Source organism: Cannabis sativa, chromosome 9 (genome assembly GCF_029168945.1).
Source record: "Cannabis sativa cultivar Pink pepper isolate KNU-18-1 chromosome 9, ASM2916894v1, whole genome shotgun sequence".
Classification (NCBI taxonomy): domain Eukaryota; kingdom Viridiplantae; phylum Streptophyta; class Magnoliopsida; order Rosales; family Cannabaceae; genus Cannabis; species Cannabis sativa.
Genome location: NC_083609.1, coordinates 27,912,282 through 27,932,667, shown reverse-complemented (window position 1 = coordinate 27,932,667; position 20,386 = coordinate 27,912,282). Strand labels below are relative to the sequence as shown.

At 30.7% G+C, this 20,386-nt stretch overlaps 4 protein-coding genes and 1 long non-coding RNA gene across 8 annotated transcripts; 1 reads left to right on the top strand and 4 right to left on the bottom strand.

Annotated features, from left to right (window-relative positions):
* Positions 1-61: 61 nt before the first annotated feature.
* Positions 62-1,024, bottom strand: LOC133031336 (B3 domain-containing protein REM19-like). Its single transcript, XM_061104819.1, has 3 exons — positions 940-1,024; positions 485-585; positions 62-328 (listed from the first exon to the last, which is right to left on the bottom strand). Exons 1-3 carry the CDS (start codon positions 1,022-1,024, stop codon positions 62-64), a joined length of 453 nt encoding a protein of 150 aa, XP_060960802.1.
* On the bottom strand, positions 922-2,500 carry LOC115723442 (B3 domain-containing transcription factor VRN1-like). 3 transcript variants are annotated; one of them, XM_061103593.1, is made up of 4 exons: positions 2,193-2,500; positions 1,948-2,083; positions 1,596-1,795; positions 922-1,517 (listed from the first exon to the last, which is right to left on the bottom strand). In XM_061103593.1, the coding sequence occupies exons 1-4, from the start codon at positions 2,211-2,213 to the stop codon at positions 1,287-1,289; spliced, it is 588 nt and encodes a 195-aa protein (XP_060959576.1). In that variant the 5' UTR covers positions 2,214-2,500; the 3' UTR covers positions 922-1,286. The 3 variants fall into 3 exon arrangements, with proteins under 3 accessions (XP_060959576.1, XP_060959577.1, XP_060959578.1); XM_061103594.1 differs by having other exon boundaries at positions 1,596-1,790; XM_061103595.1 differs by having other exon boundaries at positions 1,596-1,777.
* Positions 2,501-3,070: 570 nt separating this feature from the next.
* LOC115723259 (uncharacterized) lies at positions 3,071-4,617 on the bottom strand. The gene is made up of 3 exons (XR_004012933.2): positions 3,915-4,617; positions 3,741-3,822; positions 3,071-3,657 (listed from the first exon to the last, which is right to left on the bottom strand). It is a non-coding gene; the product is annotated as an uncharacterized LOC115723259 (long non-coding RNA).
* A 3,832-nt stretch (positions 4,618-8,449) lies between these two features.
* On the top strand, positions 8,450-10,201 carry LOC133031103 (B3 domain-containing protein REM19-like). Its single transcript, XM_061104422.1, has 5 exons — positions 8,450-8,611; positions 9,117-9,233; positions 9,355-9,445; positions 9,538-9,713; positions 9,809-10,201. Exons 1-5 carry the CDS (start codon positions 8,504-8,506, stop codon positions 10,073-10,075), a joined length of 759 nt encoding a protein of 252 aa, XP_060960405.1. The 5' UTR covers positions 8,450-8,503; the 3' UTR covers positions 10,076-10,201.
* Positions 10,202-15,591: 5,390 nt separating this feature from the next.
* LOC115723557 (B3 domain-containing protein LOC_Os12g40080-like) lies at positions 15,592-17,815 on the bottom strand. 2 transcript variants are annotated; one of them, XM_061103591.1, is made up of 5 exons: positions 17,301-17,787; positions 16,919-17,211; positions 16,534-16,831; positions 16,148-16,248; positions 15,592-16,040 (listed from the first exon to the last, which is right to left on the bottom strand). In XM_061103591.1, exons 1-5 carry the CDS (start codon positions 17,359-17,361, stop codon positions 15,768-15,770), a joined length of 1,026 nt encoding a protein of 341 aa, XP_060959574.1. In that variant the 5' UTR covers positions 17,362-17,787; the 3' UTR covers positions 15,592-15,767. The 2 variants fall into 2 exon arrangements, with proteins under 2 accessions (XP_060959574.1, XP_060959575.1); XM_061103592.1 differs by lacking the exon at positions 16,919-17,211 and having other exon boundaries at positions 17,301-17,815.
* Positions 17,816-20,386: the final 2,571 nt, after the last annotated feature.

Sequence of the window (20,386 nt, the reverse complement as noted above, 5' to 3'; positions counted from 1 at the left end):
TGTAGCTAAACTAATTAAATAAGTAGAAGATTTGGTTCCTATAATTAACTTCCATACATAATTACAACAGCCTATTCTTGAGAAATCCCATAACTTTAACCTCGGCTTGATTCTTCTTGATCAGCTCAAAGATGCATATATCAGTTGGGTTAAGAGAGTTGTCTCTTGTAAATGCACGCCATCCAGCAGAAAATCTATGCTCTAATCCAGAAGATGATGATCCCTTATTAATAGTTAAATTCACATGCCAATATTCCTTACCAACCCAAAGAATGACAGTTTGTGACTTTTTCTCAAACCAAGAGTTTGCAATAGCCAATGGAATATACTGCAGTGGCCAATATTCAAACATTCATCATTAGTACTTTATTCATGGTATGAAATTATCTAAAAAAATTTACAATTTTGATACAAAGATGTCATAATAATAATGTATATGTCACTTTATTCAGAATGATATGAATGAGCAACATTTTCTAAGTACCAGTTGTGCATGTCCGCGCACATGAGCTGATCTCACATTCAATTGGAAGTAAGGATTGTTCGAGAAGAATTTGCTGGCAGCCTCAGAGGCTATGCTAAGTCCTGAAATGAAGGCCTCTTAGTATAAGTGCCTTGATTTCCAGTATTTTCTTCAGATACTGGTTTTGTAAACTTCTTTCTTTACAATTATTGCTAGTAGAAAAAGGTTGAATTATATTTGCATTCAATAATAGTGGCTAGGAGTATTATTATAATTCTCACCTAGATTGTTATTATGATCAAGACAGTATATTACTACAAAATAGGGTTCTTGTTTACCTGGAATTGGTACAATAGGGGAATTTGCTACTCCATTTTCATGAAAAATAACCACTTCGAATAATATTATTCCAATGCTCTTTCTCAAAACAAAGCACAAACATCACCTACTTTCAAGTCATTGTCTTGAACGAATGCCTTCCAACCACCCTCGATCCTGAATATCGAAGATATTCCTGCGGTCTGACATAGACAGTGTACTTGACAGACCAAGTCCTTCCATCCTGAAACGTAAGAATCACATCTTGAGGACCACTACTGATGCTGAGAGATACTTTTTCGCAAACAAAGATGGTATAACCTTGACATGAGATGAATACAAGAGTAAAATCAATATGAGAAACATATTTGAAAGATAAAAGTTGTAATTAAGAAGCTTATTAATTACCATATTATACTTGGATTTAGATCCAACAGATGATGGTTGCATGGGATCTATGAAAAAGGGGTCTTTAGATTTAAAATCTTTTGCTATCTTCAAAGCTTCAACCTTTAATGTTCTGCCTTTTAACAAAGACACAAACATCACCTACTTTCAAATCATTGTCTATTGCAAAGGCTTTCCAACCCCAGGCGAATCTGAATTGTGAACGCCCTGTATACTTTCTATAATAGTACCTAACAGGCCAAATCCGTTCACCCTGAACCTTAAGGATCACATCTGCATGCTTACTCACACTTAGGAGGTGATTTTTTGCAAAGCTAAATGGTACAACCTTGACAAAAGAACAATGTCAATATGACAAACATTCTCAAAAGATGAATTCGTAAGAAGAAGCTTAATAAGTAATTACCATACTATACGAAGCTCCAACAAACGATGGTTGCATGAGAACAATGAAAAATGGATCATCAGACTTAAAACCTTTATCTCTCGTAAGAGCTTCAGCCTTTTCTTTTCCAGTAAACATTTGCTTCCTTACAATATTTTGAGGTTCCTTCCATCTTGGTAGGGAAGATTCTCCACTTATGTTATCTGACAAATCAAACTTCACTGAAAACTTATTCAACAGATTAGTCAAAACATACAACAAAATTTAATAATTACATGAGAATTATATCTATCTTTCACTGTCATGCATTATTTTGCTCCTTAGAACAGCTAAAACTATATGGCTTAATCAGTTTTAAAATGATCATGAATACCTTCAGATTTACCATAAGGACTAGTTTTCCTTTTCTTGTGGGGCCGAGAACAAGGTAATGGAGACTTGTCTCTGGTTTTAGAAAACCATGAAAAGTCTGGATCTTCATTAGAATCATCAATATCAACATTATGCTCCTGGAAATGATTATGAGTAAATACCATAACATTGAACTCAGAGTTTACTTAAAGAATAATAGCATTAATTGTGTTGTGCAAAATTATTCCAACCCTGTTCTATTAATACCTTTCCATCACTACTTTTCATCAATCCTATCTCCCCTCTTGATCCACATGGAGGCTTTACTTGACTCGATAAAAAGTCACAATATTTCACCCAAAATGCTTTTGGAATTTGCTGGATAAGAGAAGACCATAAAAAAAATGTTAATGGAGGATAATTACCACTAAAGTTAAGCTACCAAAAAACATAACTACACATAACTGTAACCTATATAAATACATGTATTGTATACATACATTCTCCTCATCATACAAATTACCTTTTACATGTTGTAGAAACTATGATTAGTATTATAATATAGGAATTGAAAATTCAACATATCAAAAAGACTTAACATGCAGGTTTACAAACATGTCATCCTCTAATTTTGGCACATTAGACAAACTTAGGGTAAAAAAATTGCCAAAATAATTACATACATATATATAAATACTAGCAAAAAACTACGTGCGAGGCACGTATACTAAATTTTATGCTAGGTTTTTTTTATGTTATTTGAAAGTGAGATTATTATTACTGAATGCAATATATTAGTGTTTAAGAAAACTTAATGATTTAAATATGTTCTTAAGTTAATTCAAAAATAAACTAAAAATTGATGTTCCAATACTTAAAGAAACATTACTTAAATGGGGGTAAGATAAAAGAAAATTAAAAATTAATCTCTAAATTGTTGATAATTGAAGATAGCATTAGTCTAAAAATTGTAGATAAGAAAACTAATGATAGTCATTGGTGGATTTCAATCTTCATTTTCTTTGATAGAGACAATAGTGTAATTTTTGTATTTTGTACTTTTCATTCTAGCCGGGTCCGCATATATCTGGATTATCCATTTTTTCTTTGATAAATTAAATATAGTAGTGTCGACAAAGCGGCGGTGTTCCTGCAAACAGTGATGTATTTTCATTTAAGATGATTAGACATGGTGTGCATAATTTATTTAATTAAAAAATCAACTTATGAAAGGCATGTAAAACTATTTAATTTTTTAAAAACTACACCTCTGCAGTATATTTCATTAGTTGGGCAGCATTACACGAAAATATTTTTTTCACAATATCTGCGAACATGACAGCAGATAGGCTCTTTGTATTGTCATCAAGTTCAACATATGCTATAGCACTGTAAAATGCATAATAAGATTGTTAGTATATTTTTTTATTTTAACTTAATTTCAATAACATCATATGTTTTTTGATGACATATTATTATTCTCAGCTAGCTCTGATATAAATTAGAATAAGAATATCCAAATTATAATAGGAAAAGGAATACATAGATATTTAATTTTTAAATTCTTTATGGCGAACTAAATAATAAATAAAAAAAGATAAAAAATAAAACAAAAGCTAAATAACAAAAAAAAATAATAAATAAAAAAAAGATAAGAAATAAAACCACTAAAACCACTCTGAGTTAAGGGGAAACATCTACACCATTGTCTGCTGCAACTTCAGATCCCAATCTGTAAAACCACTCTCTTCAATTTAGTTCACTAAACACTTGCAAATTATAAATTATAACTTTGTGAAACAAACAACCCATTACCTTGATGATTAAATGTTGGGTCAACAGATGTCTCTCTAATCAAACCCCAAGCCTCCACAAGAGTTCGTTGAACTCTATTCACCTAAGCAAACAAGACAAAAACACTTCATTCAATCAGTGATTCATCCAAAATTTCAGCCCAAACATAAAAAAAGATCCCAAAATTTCAATCACCTCAGGAGCTCGAGAAACAGGAAAAGCAACAGTAAGAGACTCAGCAAGAGCCAAGGAATCGCAATAAACCGAAAACAAAGCCAAAAGCATGTGGGAGTATACTCCAAGGACTCACCTTCTCCACTGCCACTCATTCTGATTTCAAATTAATTCAGATGGATTATTCTTCTGTTGAGCAATAATTACCTGTAAATAAGCTTCTCCGAATGAAATATCCAGCTATTATCATCCCACAAACTGCTCCAATAACACTTGCAGCGATCAATGTTTACAATCTACTATCACCTTTTGCTTCTAATTTTTTTATTTATTGTCATCGTCCCGAGACAGAAGAAAATTAAAGCGAAATTGTAGGACAAACACAACAAATAAATGTAAACATCTCACTTAATAGTATATAATATAAGGCTAAAGTTTATACTTACTTAACTCTAAAGCTGGCATTCGCATGTATACATCTTGGCCACCCCCAGGAATTTATTCAATATCAATTAAGTCACCAAACCACATAGCACAACCACTACCATCTCCATGGATATCTGTGTTAGAATAAGCCATACATGAACAGTTAAAAACCTGCTCTCATCTATGTCACTCCACCATCAAACGTCGATTTGAGGTTTGATATCGATCAAAAGGCAGAGAAGGCGAAGTGGGCAGTGCAAATTTTGATGGTATAAGCGAATATTTAATATCAGTTCAAATATTAATAGGATTTGTTTTATTATTATTTTATTATATATAAATAATATTTTATTATTTTATTAAATAAAAATAAAAAGTCACTCATGAATTTCTCATAAACCAAAATTTCAGTTATATATGCACACTTTATATAGAATAGATATACAATACACAATAAATTATAGAAATGTAATGTGTTGAAGTTGATGCAGAGAGAGAGAGAGGGATTAGTAATAATGTATACTTACTAACTTGGTGTTCTCAAGAGTTTGTTCAAGAATAGTATTGAAAATATGGTGAGCAGTAGGAGGAATTTCTATCTGAACCTCGGCAATATGACTATCAAAAGCCATGGTTGAAAATTTTTTCATTTTTTTTCTTCTCTGAAACAAAAACTCAAACAGCAGAGTCAGAGGGTATCATCAGCTTTAGTTGTAGACTGTGTTTAGTAGAATAGAAAAGTCAAAGGAAAGAAAATATTAAGAGAGAAAAAAAATAGTGTAGGGCCTACATCAAAATATCCTCCCAGAAGTCGAGAGAAAATAGAGATATTTTTTTTTAAAAAAAAAAAAAATAGATAAATTATCAAATTATCCTAGTCAGTTTTAATTAAAATTATAAATAATAAATTGGATATATTTCTCTGAACAATTTTTATTTTCAAATTACGCCGTCTGATTTTTTTTTCTTTTGAACTATTCTTGTTTTCTCATCTTATTTTAAGTTATACAAATTGATTATGTGGCATTTTGAATGTCATATGTATAATTTAATTAAATAATTTTGTTAATTGATTAATTATTTTTAATTATTTTTTCTAAGAAAAAAATTAGGGTGTACTCATAGGCGCGTATTTGGAGTGGAAATGTAGCTCCTATTTTTCTATATTTTTAACGTTTTTTTAAAAGATATTTCCATAAAATAATATTTTTTTTTTTAAAAAAAAGACCTATACTTTTTTAAACTATAAAAAAGAAAGTTTGCCGTTAAAAATGAAAATGGTGTAATTATAAGATTTGAATATCTATAAAAAGGGAAAGTTTGGGGTGTGAATACTAAACTTGATCATAGACACAAGAAACAACAAAGAGTTGTTGTCTGCGTTTTCACCTTAATTATTTCCATACATATTTCCCCTTCATTATTTAGTGTTTTTAAAGCATGGAAAACTCTTCAATTATGGCTTTTTCTGGTAGCCATATTGCTCAGATTGAGACACAGTTTCCTCTTACTGCTCACCATATTTTCAATATTATTATTGAGCAAACTCCTCCGAACACCAAGTTGGTAAGTAACCATACATTATTATATTGTTAACATCAATTATCTTCCATTACTTATTTTATTTTAATGGTGTTGTCTTGTGCAGCAAATTTCAAAGGCATTTTGGGTGAAATATTGTGAGTCCTTATCGAATCAAGTATTTCGTAATCTTCCATGTGGATCAACAGAGGAGACAGAGTTGGCCAAAAGTAGTGATGGAAAGGTATGAATTAACAGAAAAAGAGTTGGAATAAATTTGCACAACACAATTAATTAATGCTATTATTCTTTAAGTAAACTCTGAGTTCAATGTTATGGTATTTGATTATCCTAATCATTTTTAGGAGCATAATGTTGATATTGATGACTCTAATGAAAATTCAGACTCTCGACCCAACAAGATAAGAAAGACTAGTCCTTATGGTAATTCTGAAGGTATATATTCATCATCATCATTATCATAACTGAATGCAAATATGGTTACAGAGTTAACTTAATTATGTAATTTTTGTTTTCAGCTGCAAATAAGACAAAATCAGTATCTGAAGCAAATACTGATCATGACAATCAAGGCACAGGCACTAATAATAATAATAAGAGGCCTTCATTTGAAGCAGCCACCAATAGTATAAGTTTTCTTCTAGATGGGCTGCATTTGCAAGAGACAACTCTCTTCAGAAAATTGATGTTTGCTTTTTTGAGCTGATCAACAAGAATCAACAGATCAAAGTTACCATATTTAGACAAAGTGAAAGTAGTATGGCTCAACAATAAACTCTTGTAATTATATATATACAAGTTTTAACAACCAAATCTTCTACTTATACAATTTACCCCAGCTGAAGGGGTTTTATTTTTTATAAGTGACCCTTAATCAATATCAGGACTAAAATGGTTGCTAATTAATGTTGATGTTATTAGTGTTTTGTTAATTTGTAATTAATTCTCTTAAGCCATGCATGCCTATTTGATTTCTAAAGTTCACTTTAAAAAATACTTTAAACCAACAAGAAGATTACATCTTAACAAGTAATGATGATATGAGTATTTTTATTGTATTGAGATATGTAATGAGGAAAATCAAAATCAATTTTCAATCCTACAAGCAAATCAATTTCAACTCCTTAAAATATGGTCGGATTTAGACTTATTATTATCTTTAGTTATATTAAAATTTTAATTATTGCCTATTTTATTTTACATCTATTTATCATGTAAGTTCAATGTAAGTCCAATATATATGGATTGATTGAATATGCCTTTAAATGGACAATAAACTTTCTCAATTTTTTTTTTTACCAGTCACATATTGTTGTTATCTTTTTATTAGACCATCTCCAATACTAAATAAGTATCACTAAAAATTAGTTAGTATTTCTAAGCTTACCAAAGATAACAGGGTATGAGTGTAGTTGGAGATAATTGCACAATTTACATGTTTGTTGACCATGACCATGTATATAATTACACTGTAATTGTGTAATTAAGAGTTATTGAGGAGTTTCAATTACACTCTACGAATCTTATGGCCCTATGAAAATTGAGTGTAATTATTATAATTTTTTTATTTTAAATATTAACATTAAAAAATATTGTTTTCTTATATAATTATTAATTATTTTGACAAATAAAATATTAAGAATTTATATATCATTAACAACACATACCACATTATATTTTAAAACATAATGTAATTAATAGACACTGTAATTATTATAAGGGATTATTTCACAAAAACATAAAAACAACAAAAAAAAAATTACAAAAATACGGTTTCACGGAATTTTAAATATTTTTACGATTTTTTTTATTTTATTTACAGAAAATACGGTCTTTTTATATTGTAATCTTGTTAATTTGTTGTTGATTTTTTATTATCTGTTATTTTTTATTGTTAGTTTGATGTTATTTTGATGTTACTTTTATGTCGTTTTCATGTTGATTCGTGTTGTTTCTCAAAAAACCGTAAAAATGTAAAAAAAAAATATATATATTATTTGAACGTAAAAATATAAATATTTTACAAAAAAAAAATTGTGTCTTATGTAATTATTCCTTATTATAACTTACACTAAACATGAATTTATTCTTTTAAAACAGTTTCAGGCACTAAAAAACAATTTTAGTTTCATTAATTTGGGGGAATATATTTATTAAAAATAAAAATAAAACTTGTGTATTTTAACAATTTCACTAAATAATAAAAATATATTTTAACTTATCTGTAAAAAAAAAAAAAAATTGAAATGTACTCATACAGTCATACCTATTTTTTAGTCTTAGGTATTTTGAGTGTAAATTTAACTCCCATTTTTCTATATTCTTTTTTTTTCTAAAAAAATTTCCAGAATTTTTTTTTCTTTTAAAAAAAATACATATCTTATTTTTGTAAACCTAACCTTATTTTTTTTATTGTAACCTATACCTTTAAACGACTTTTCAAAAAAAAAAAAAAAAAAAAAACACGAAAGTTTCCCGTTAAAAATCTTGGAATTATAAGATTTTTATATCAATAAATAGGAAAGTTTCCCAAACTTGATACACAAGAAACTTTCCCTTATATATTTCCCTCTTTTTTGTTTACTTAATAGTGTTTAAATCATTTGTTTCACAGCAAAATTAAACGAAAAAATTGTTCAACAATGGCTTCTTCTGATTCTTATAGTCATATTGCCCAGGTTGAGACACAGTTTCCTGCTCACCAAATTTTCAGTATTATTATTGAACAAACTCCTCCCAACACCAAGTTGGTAAGCATACATTGTTACTACTCTACTCTCTCTCTCTCTCTCTGCATCAACTTCAATTCATTATTTTTCGATTATTTATTTTATTATCTATGCACACCAGATATTACAGCTTGATAGCCTTGATTTTGTGGTTAGATTCGTCCAAATTTATTATGTATTCATATATTTATAGATAGCCCTGATTTTGTGATTTTGTAATTTTACCCTAAGTTTGTCTAATTTGTTTACTTTGGAAATATTGTCAATGTGCCAAAATTAGAGGATGGCATGTTAAAGTAAGTTCTTGTGATATGTTCAATTTTCGATTCCTTTGTATATCCCTAATCGTAATCTCTGCAACTTGAAAAAGGTGCTTCTTTGATTTGTATGATGAGTAGAATATATGTATACAATACATGTATTTTTATCGGTTGCAGTGTGTAGTTATGTTTTCTGGTAATAGCTTAACTTTAGTGGTAATTTATGTTCCATAATTAATTTATTTTTATGGTTTTATCTTGTGCAGCAAATTTCGAAAGCATTTTGGGTGAAATATTGTGAGTCCTTATCGAATCAAATATTTCCTAAGCTTCCATGTGGATCAACAGAGGAGGCAGAATTCACCAAAAGTAGTGATGGAAAGGTATGAATTAATAGAAAAAGAGTTGGAATAAATTTGCACAACACAATTAATTAATGTTATTTTTCTTTAAGTAAACTCTGAGTTCAATGTTATGGTATTTAATTATCTTAATCATTTTCAGGAGCATAATGTTGATATTGATGACTCTAATGAAGATTTAGACTCTCGACCCAACAAGATAAGGAAGACTAGTCCTTATGGTAATTTTGAAGGTATATATTCATCATCATTATTATTATCATCATCATAATTGAATGCAAATATGGCTATAGAGTTAACTTAATTATGCAATTGTTGTTTTCAGCTACAAATAAGACAAAATCAGTATCTGAAGCAAATACTGATCATGACAATCAAGGCACAGGCACTAATAATAATAATAAGAGGCCTTCATCTAAAGCAGCCACCAAATTCTTTACAGACAATCCTTACTTCCAAGTGAAATTGAGAGCACATCAATTGCGTGGAAATGGAAATTTGGTATGTACAAGTTGTTGCTCTCATTCATAGACATCTTTGTATCAAAATTGTCTTTCTTTGTAGATAATTCACTATATTAATTCTTGTTTGTGCAGTATATTCCAGTGGCTATTGCAAACTCTTGGTTTGAGAAAAAAGCACAAATTGTGAGTCTTTGGGTTGGTGAGAAATATTGGCATGTGAATTTAACTATTAATAAGCGACCAGAGTATAAGTTTTCTTCTGGATGGGCTGCATTTGCAAGAGACAACTCTCTTCAGAAAAGTGATGTTTGCTTCTTTGAGCTGATCAACAAGAATCAATCTGCAGAGATCAAAGTTACCATATTTAGACAAAGTGAAAGTAGTATGGCTCAACAATAAACTCTTGTAATTATATATATACAAGTTTTAACAACCAAATCTTCTACTTATACAATTTACTCACCTAAAGGGGTTTGTTTTTTATAACTGTCCCTTAATTAATATGAGGACTAAAATGGTTGCTAATTAATGTACATGTTATTAGTGTTTTATTAATTTGTAACTAATTCTCGTAAGCCATGCATGCATATTTGATTTCTAAAACCATCTTTCTTACTTCATCTCTGTTTTTTTTTTTTGAAAGAATATTTCTTACTTCTTATTTCTCCCATTTTTCTCATTGTTAAGTCGGTTTATAAATCAATCTAAAACACACCATTTATTTATTAATAATATTACTTTTTTTGACATAATTAATAATATCACTTTTTAAATTACAAAAAAATTAAAATATCTAACACATTTTTTCTCTCAGCCGTACTCTCCAGAAAAATTATTTAACCAATAAAAAAATCTCTAAACTATATCACCAAACTGATCGTATAATTCCCAAATATCACAACCATTATATATTTAAGTTTTCTCATGTAAAGCCCGCTTAGTTAATTTGGAAATTAGCAGTTGTTTATAATTAATTATGAAATTATTTATAGCTATTTAAATAATTTATTATACTGTTATTTATGGAATTCAGAAATGCATGGTTATGTTATTCAGTAGTTTTCATATTTTGCATTTCCTATGTCTCGCATTTTGAACCTCGGCGTTTCTGCCGCAGAGAAATCACAACTTAGCATGTTTTTAGTTTGGGACGGTTTATTAGACATTGGGAATGTCGGGAATGGCCGAGAATTTAGAATTTCCCAAAAATACCCCTTTAGTATGATTTATGTGGTTTTATGGTGGAGGGGCAAAATGGTCTTTTTGCCCCATTAGTGTTTTGTCTTATGTGAGTTTATTAAATGAAATAAATGTTTATTTTTAGTATTATTTGGCTGAAATGAGATTTATGTAATGTGAGTTGATGTCATTTTATCAAAAAAATTACTAAGTTAAAAATTAGAAAAAATTGGAAAAGCTTTCTCTCTCTTTTCCCTCTCTCTTTTCTAACTGTTGTGGCTGTGCAAAGGGCTAGGTTTTGCTTGATTGATTCTAGTGGTTTAGCAAGATCAAAGTGATTTTCATTGAGGTATTTCTTTGTTTTAGTTTCTTACCTTGTTTTTCTTGAAATTTATGATGAAAATGGTTGATGCATGCTTGAATCTTTGATTTTGTTGCTGCTGAAATCTTGTTGTTGTTTCTGAGATTTAAGCATGTTAATTTGTGGTTATTTAGGTTGTTAGTAATGAATGTTAATTGCTTTGCTCAAGTTTGGAATTTTTAGCTCCAAATATGGTTTTCAAAGAAAGTTGGTTAGATTCTGTTGCTGTGATGTTGATGATATTTTTAGTTGTTTTCAGAAGCTTAATCATGCATATTTAAGTAGAAATAACCAGGTTTGAATGCATGTTAGAGGGATTTGCTCAAGTTTGAGTTTAGAACTCAAAGCTTGAGCTTTAATGGAAAATTTTGTATCTGAGGTTTCTGGGTTGTTTTTGTGCCTTGAAAATGTTCTTTGGGGTATTTAGAGCAGGTCTAGAAAGTTTGGTTTGAATTGGGTTCGATTTGAATGAGTTAGGAATTTTTGAAAAGTTCCTGCGAGGAACTGGAATTCCGGTTGTGCAACCGGAATTCCGGATGAGGGTCCAAGAATTCCCGAACCGAATTCCGATCAAGCAACCGTCCGCCGTGGGGAATTTTCGTAACCCGTGTTTTTCCTCGTTTTTATGTTTTAAGGGGTATTGCCATGCTTTTTATCGATAGGGAAACTTTTAGTTCCTAGTTTAAGTCCCCGGGAAGTGATTTAGCGTGTCACTTATAGCGTTGTGATTTTTATGGTTTAGAGCTCGTAATCCGCCGCTCAGCCTAAAGTTCCAAATAAGTTGACGCACACCCGAATTCGAATCCAGTAAGATTAGTATAACAAGATGCATATGTAGATTACATGTTTAGCGTGCATGTAGGAAGCCTATTAGATTACATTAGTTATGTATGTTGGCTTCGAACCATCCAACCCTCGTCACGTCGCATGTAGCCGGAGTATGACCCGGCTAGCCGAGTATGACCTAGCTTGACCGATCAGCCGACACTTGGTTGGTGGTTCCGTACTATTGACGTATCCCGCCTGACAGCCGGAGCATGACCAGCACGGAGTATGACCTGCTCGACCGATCGTGAGGATATAGTAACACGTCGGTACAGGATGGAGTATGACCAAGAATGAGTATGACCGGCTCGACCGATCAAAGTTGTTACGTGTCAATAGTACCGTCCCTATGAACGTTCGTAACTCGGCACCATGTTGGACATGGCAAGAAGGGCTCGCATCGTGTTGGACACGGCAAAGAGCGGGACTCGCATCGTGTTGGACACGGCAGCTAGAATTATGTACGAGTATTATTATGCTTTTCTTACTCGATTCCGTCGACTCACGCATCTACGTTTATGTGTAGGTAAAGGCAAGGCTAAAGTCGATGGACCGTGAGCGAGCTTGTGAAGATTGTACATGTCTGGGGCTAAGTTAGGCCCGAGCGTACGATCATCGGGACAGCGAGGCTGATTTTTGTAATTGGTCGTTAGACGACATTTATTTTATGTATCAGTTAATCAGTTAAATCTTTTGTAAATGATTTTATAATCGGGATCCCGAGTCTTTTGTAATATTATTTTATAAGTTTTAATTAAAAAGCAAAAATTTTAATTAATCACGTTTTTCCATAAATCTCGTTGATTAGCAACGAGCTGCACAGTATATTTAAAAATCACGTAATACGCCTATGTTAGTTAGGGTGTTGCATCTCATTTTTTATAATTTATATAAATTAATAAACCAATAAAAAAAATCTGTTAACTATAACCGTACCACATACCAATTACCAAAGTCAAAGCTAAGATTGCTTATGATGTCTCATATGGCTAAAATATAAAGAACTATTTGTAGCTTTTACATAGGCTACATTAAAACATGTATGTAATTGTCAAGCTCTTATACTCTATCTATAATCTTCTCTTCTTTCCCTTCTTCATGCATTAACCTTTTAGTCTTTTTTGTCAAAATTTAATTCCAATAATTTGGTATATATTTTTACAGATCGTATAAAAATAAATATATAGTTAATTCTATATTTAATTTGTTTTACTTACAACAAACCTATTAAAAAAATAGTAATGACTATAAGTAACATACAGTGATGATGATAATATTTTTGAATATAGTGAATATTACAAATGAGATACAGTTATGATAGTAAATTTAAAATAATATAATGAGTTTTCCATAAATTTATTAATAGTCTTTGTTATAGATTTTTATTTTGTAGGATGATTTTTTTTATTTATAATATTTTCTTCCTTTACTTAAATATATTTATATTTATTTTGTCATTATTAATTATTAGATTTCATTTAAATATAAGTAAGATATGGTCATGAAAATAAATTTTTAACTCAAATGATGATGTGTAATATCTTGATTTATCAATTATTAGAAATATGTATTTTAAATTCATATTTATTTATTCAAATGATATATTCATAATAACTTAATTAATTAATTAAAAATTATTATTTTTAAAGTTCAAAATAATTAGAAAAATTAAAACTAATTTTTTTAAAAAAAAAATATCACAACAAAATATAATCGTACATGAAACGCATTTTGTTTTTTAATTTTATATAAAACATGTCATTGTGTCAAATTTAGCACACATGAAATTAATATATTTTTTTTTATCTTATAATATTGCTATTAACATTACTAATTAACTTTAACATATTTTTTAATTACAATATTATCATTATTTAAATTAAAAAATATAATTATTTTATTAATTATCATTATTAATAATTATTTTTTATGTCAATTTATATTTTATTTTGCTATTGTGCATTGGAGCGTACAATTGTTAAATGTAGATACAAGAAAATCACTTACTAGTATGGTGTTTTGTGTGTGTAAAAACATAGTGAGTTGGAAGTCTAATATGCAAATTGTTGGAGCTGAGTACATGGCAGCAGCATAAGCATTTATTACGCAAATTGTAAACAGCTACACAAGTATACGTGATAAATTGCAGTTTTATACTCACACAGGTGAGGTCAATCCAGGGAATTAATATTGAATACCACTAAATTAGATTTGTGTTTCTATTTGGTAAAATCGATAATAAGGTTGAATAATTAAATAACTAAAAATTGAAAAACAGAAAAATAACAATAAAAAGTGTAATTAATTATGGATGAATGTTTAGGAATATGAATCATGTTAGTTCCGTTTCCCAATTGTTAACGTTAATTATTAATTCTCTCTCTTTTGGTAATGACAAATTATCAAATTAACCCTAACTCTTCTCAGATCAATAAAGTCGTAAATCATATATTATATACTTGTATCTCTGAAGTAAATTAACATATAATTTGCATTAAATTCAGAATCTAAAAATTGCATAAGCTATGTAAATACTCCCGTTTTACATCAAAACTTATGTTTGTCTTATTAGAGCATTTCTAATATTCAATTTTCGGATTTCATATTAAGATCATAAATCACATTTAAGATGACCAGTCTAAAATATGTAATTAAAACAAATAAGAACAAATCATACAATATATAGAAGAAAAACTAATAATCTCATTAACTAAATTGAAGAAACATCATTTAACATTCATTATATCTCTAAATTGGGAATTTAGTTCATAAAACTCATGTTCACATCCATAATAAAAATTGAAACAGAAATTAACATGAAGAAATAAAAAGGGAAAAGAAAGAACTAGTTGGTGATCTCGCTCCAAGTTGCCACAATTGCTTCACTTGCTTCCTTCTTTAGTTCTAGGGTTTAATTTTTGAGTATTTTGCTTCTAAAACACGAGACCCTTATATAGAAATTAACGTTGATATCTTCAAATGGCAAAATTTAAAAACTACCCAAAAATCTCGTGTTTAGCCCATTCTTGTAACTTCCTAAAGCCTAGTCGCGACCACATAATTCGTCGCGACTATGGATTGTGGTGGTCGCGACAATTGAAGCAAATTGCCAGTTTCAGCAGATTTTTCTCCAGTTTATTCCGTCTTTTCACCAATTAGTAGAATTTAAACTCTAATACCTGGGACCTGAAACAAGTAAAATCAAGTATAACACCATTCTAAAAAATAACATAAACAAAAGAAACAACTCTAAAATCGACTTGAAACTTAAACTAAAGATAGCCTTAACAATATCCACTCTTGAAGACATTCTATTAGTTTGATTTTGCTCATTACGTATTCAATACAATAAGAATAGACTCATATCATCACTTGTTGTGGATTTCTCAGCGGTTTGCGATGAGTTTTACTGTTCCTTTCAAACCATATTATCCAAGTTGCAATTAACATTTCTTTATAAGATTCCTTCATTTCTGATGCATACAGAATTCCCTTTTAAAAGATATGCTAAATCAAGTTGTTTAAAGTGTACTTTCAAGTGAAGTGTAGAAATCAATTGGGTGTAGTAGCTTAAGAGAATCACAAACTCACAAACACCAATAACATGTACAAAACCAACCATTTTAGTCTTCATATTAATTAAGTGTCAGTTAAACCTACCTATCCCAACAAAAGAAACCCCTTCACATGTGGTAAATTGTAGCTAAACTAATTAATTACAACAGCCTATTCTTGAGAAATCCCATTTTGTCTAAATATGGTAACTTTAATCTCAGGTTTATTCTTGTTGATCAGCTCAAAGATGCATTCATCATTTGGCTGAAGAGAGTTGTCTCTTGCAAATGCATGCCATCCACCAGAAAACCTATGATCTAATCCAGAAGATGATGACCCCTTATTAACAGTTAAATTCACATGCCAATATTCCTCACCAACCCAAAGAGTAACAATTTGTGCCTTTTTCTCAAACCAAGGGTTTGCAATAGCCATTGGAATATACTGCACAAACAAGAATTTATATAATGAATTATCTAAGAAAAAAGACAATTTTGATACAAAGATGTCATTATAATAATGTATATGAATGAGCAGCATTTTCTACATACCATTGTTGGACGTCCACGCACTTGAGATGATCTCAATTTCACTTCGAAGTAAGGATTGTTTGAGCAAAATTTGCTGGCTGCTTCAGAAACTATGCCAAATCCTGAAGATGAAAGCATCTTATTATTAATGCCTTGACTAATAGTATTTTGTAAACTTTTCTAAATTAAATATATAAACAAAATGTATATAAGCCGACTTTTCTTGGGGAGTGCTTTCAATTGCTTCTTTCTTTACAATTATGTCATAGGGAATCGTACTGGCTTTATCATAATTCTAGCTAGAACAAGAAGGTTCAATTTTCATGCAAGGAGCATTATTATAATTCTCACCTGGACTGTTATAATGATCAAGAATGTATATTATTAAAATCAGAGTTCTTGTTTACCTGGTATTGGTAACATACAGGAAGTTGCTACTCCATTGCCATGAAAAATAACCACTTCGAATGATATTATTCCAATGATATTTCTCAAAACAAAGGCACAAACGTCACCTACTTTCAACTCATTGTCTTGAACAAATGCCTTCCAACCACCCTCGATTGTGGCTTTCGAAGATGTTCCTAGTGGCCTGACATAGTACTTTACACACCAGGTCCTCCCATCCTGAACCTTAAGGATCACATCTTGAGGACTAGTACTGGTCCCGACAAGGTACTTTTTTCCAAAGAGAGATGGCATACCCTAGACATTAGATGAACACAAGAGTAAAATCAATATGAGAAACATATTTGAAAAGATAAACTTGTAATTAAGAAGTTTATTATTTACCATACAATACTTGGATTTGGATCCAACAAATGATGGTTGCATGGGAACAATGAAAAAGGGATCTTCAGATTTAAAGTCTTTTACTCTCTTGAAAGCTTCATCCTTTTCTTTTCTACTCAACTCCTGATTTCTTATAAAATTTTCAAGTTCAGGAGATTCTCCACATACTTTATATGAAGGTTCAATTACTTCTTTCTTTGGAATTATGTCATGTGAAATCATACTTGCATTGTCATAATTATTGCTAGTAAAAGAAGGCTCAACTTTCACACAAGGGGTTCTGTTATTTGCAGCTGAAAACAACACTTATATATGTCAACAACATTATTATAATTCTCACCTAGATTGTTATTATAAAATAATCGAGTTCTTGATTAATTACCTGGTAACACAGGGGAATTTGGTACTCCATTCTTATAAAAAGTAACAACTTCGAATAACATTATCCCAATGTTCTGTCTCTTAACAAAGACACAAACATCACCTACTTTCAAATCATTGTCTCTAGCAAAGGCCTTCCAACCCCACTCGAATCTGAATTGCGAACGCCCTGTATACTTTCTATAATAGTACCTAACAGGCCAAATCCGCTCATCCTGAACCTTAAGGATCACATCTTCATGCTTACTCACACTTAGGAGGTGATTTTTCGCAAAGCTAAATGGTACAACCTTGACAAAAGAACAATGTCAATATGACAAACATTCCCAAAGGATGAACTTGTAACAAGAATCTAATTAAGTAATTACTATACTATATGAAGCTCCAACAAACGATGGCTGCATTAGAACAATGAAAAATGGGTCATCAGACTTAAAACCTTTAGCTCTCGTAAGAGCTTCAGTCTTTTTTTGTCCTGTCAAGTACGTTTGCTTTCTTATAATATTTTGAAGATATTGGAAGGACTTGAAGAAACAATGCAAGTTTTCTTTCAGCTCTCTATAATAAGGAATTTTGTATACTTTTCTGTGCATAGTACTACTGGCCATTCATGTTAGGTTATGCTTATATTGCCTATTGGATGCACTGTAGTAGCTAGGAAGTTGAATCAGGTCTAGCAAAACTATTGAAGTTGACATTTTATTTTCGTCGGTATTTTTGGTCCTTGATACTGCTGCTTAGAGAGATTATACTGTTAAAATTGTTCTATGCATACATTTTATTTTCATTGTTAAAAAGTAACTAAATACAAAAATATTAAAGATAAAGAGTAGTCGTGCGTCCTAACTTAGTATTGAATATACTCTTCAGCCGGAAGCTTGTGTCGTCTGTGACTTCTTCGAACTATTGGTCTAGCGGTCTTGTTATTCAAAGATAGTTTGAGTCAAAATTGAAGCTGAATTTTTAGTCTGTCAAGTATCTTGTGCTGTGCACTAAGGAATTCTACTATTTTTTTTGTTCACTAAAGGGAATTAGCTAGATGACTATCGTTAGCTTGTTAGGAGGGATTGGTTGTTAATCTCATTGTGGAGTTCATTATGTTTGTAATCGGATTTGAGTCAGTTTTGGATCAAGAGAGAGTGACCATCCGAATTAGGTAATGTGTTATTTTACCAATGTATGTTCACTAAAGAGATTTAGTTAGATGTTACGTTGATAGTGTTGGTGGCTAAGAGTTTGGTGAGTATTGTGAGCTTGTTAGGAGGAATTGGTTGTGAGTTAAGCTCATTGTGGGGATTTATTATATTTGGAATCGGATTTGAGTCAATTTTGGACCCGAGAGAGAAGAGACAGTGACTATCCTAATAGGTTGTGTGTTTTGTGCTTTAGTCCCTGATTTGGGGACAACGGTTTTGACTAATAAAGAAAAAGAATTTCATATATTTACTATGTACTCATTGAATTCTATCTAGAAAATGTAATTGACTAAATGCTTCTGAAATTATTTATATAGATATCAAAGTTGAATGCCTGTGTTCTTTACTTAATTGAAGGGAGAATAAACCAATGTGTTCAAGACTCTGTAAACTGATTTCTTCTACAAGTCATGAATAATATATTAATCAATGAAATAAGTTCTCTCCAACAGCTATAAACATTATAGTTTCAAGAAATTCAAATTTAAGATTTGGTAGTAACACCTTTTACACTCTTGGCTTTCTGGGTTTTTATTTGAGCTTCGAATGTCTTTTGAGAGTTGTAATGAGTTTGAACTACTAGGTGAAGGACTGGATCTAGGCTGTCTTTTTGGCGGAACCAAAAATAGATCTAACATATAGTTTCTTCAAGCGGATTAACCATCTTTTTGAAGGTACAACAATTTCACCCTTTCATGGTTTTATTAAGTATATTCTATGTTGTTACTGGTGGTTTTTTTTTTTTATCTTATTGTTGGTTGGTAATCGCTGGATGTTTGTTTATATTTTTCTGGAAGTTATGGGGCTTTCTGCAATATTATTTGGGGTTATTATTGGCTTTTCTGTGATTGTCTTTTAGTTGGAATGTTTTGTTTTCGATGTTTTATCAGAGATTTATATTCAAAATTTTGTGGGTGAGCATTTTTTGGGGTTTGTTGGATAACTGTGTTGTTGGGATTTTGGTGGGGTTTAATTGTTGCCTGTTTAGTTGAATAGAGATGTTCTTCATGAGGTACCTCATGATTTGTTTTGTGTTTGCTTTATAGTGAATTTAAAGATTAGTTTCTACTTTCTGTTTTGATTCATGATGTGGTTCTTCATGAATTTGTTTCTGCATTTTAAGAATTTTACATCTAGTTTTTTACATTCTATTTTGATTTAGTGTGGTTCTTTTGATTTAACTGGTTTAATCGGTAGGAAGACTTATTTTGAGTTGTTAATCACGAGTCTGTTTTCTTTTCAATAGTTATCATATCATGCTGTTTTTAGCTTTATTGTTATGTTTCATTTGGTTTAATTGTGTTTCGTCAACTTTAGATCGCTGTATTCTTTGTGGCTAAAGTCTAGGATTTCATTGATATTGATACTAGTCGGCTCTGTTTTTGGTTAGGAGTGGTGACAATTTTTAAGTGAACATTTTGATGAAGTTTCAAGTAGGGATTATTTTGGTTGGTTCACTTTCTATGTCATAGTAGTTTCTGTTAAACTACGTTTTGTGTGATGATGGTGGGCTTCAATCTATTTTATTTCATGGGTACGTTGTTTGGAATTCTTTTGATGCATGAGGTTTCATGTGTGTTTTAGGTGGTAGTGTTGTTTTGTAAGAATTTTCACAAAGACTATCTGTACCATTTTTTGCGACATAGTTATATGCGTTGCGAGGAGTTGATGTTTGGAAATTAGACTCTATACCCTCTTTTTTAGTCTTTTATTTCTACTTTTTATTTTCAAACACTGTACCTATTTTGTCCCTGCCATTATTCCCCTCTCATTTAGATTTTGCTGAAACCTTTCTCCACCTCTCAAAAAACACTGCTACTCCCATTGAGATCTTCGAAGTTTAGCTTCTAAGGATTCGTAACCACCATTTCAGAGGCAGAAGACGGTAACC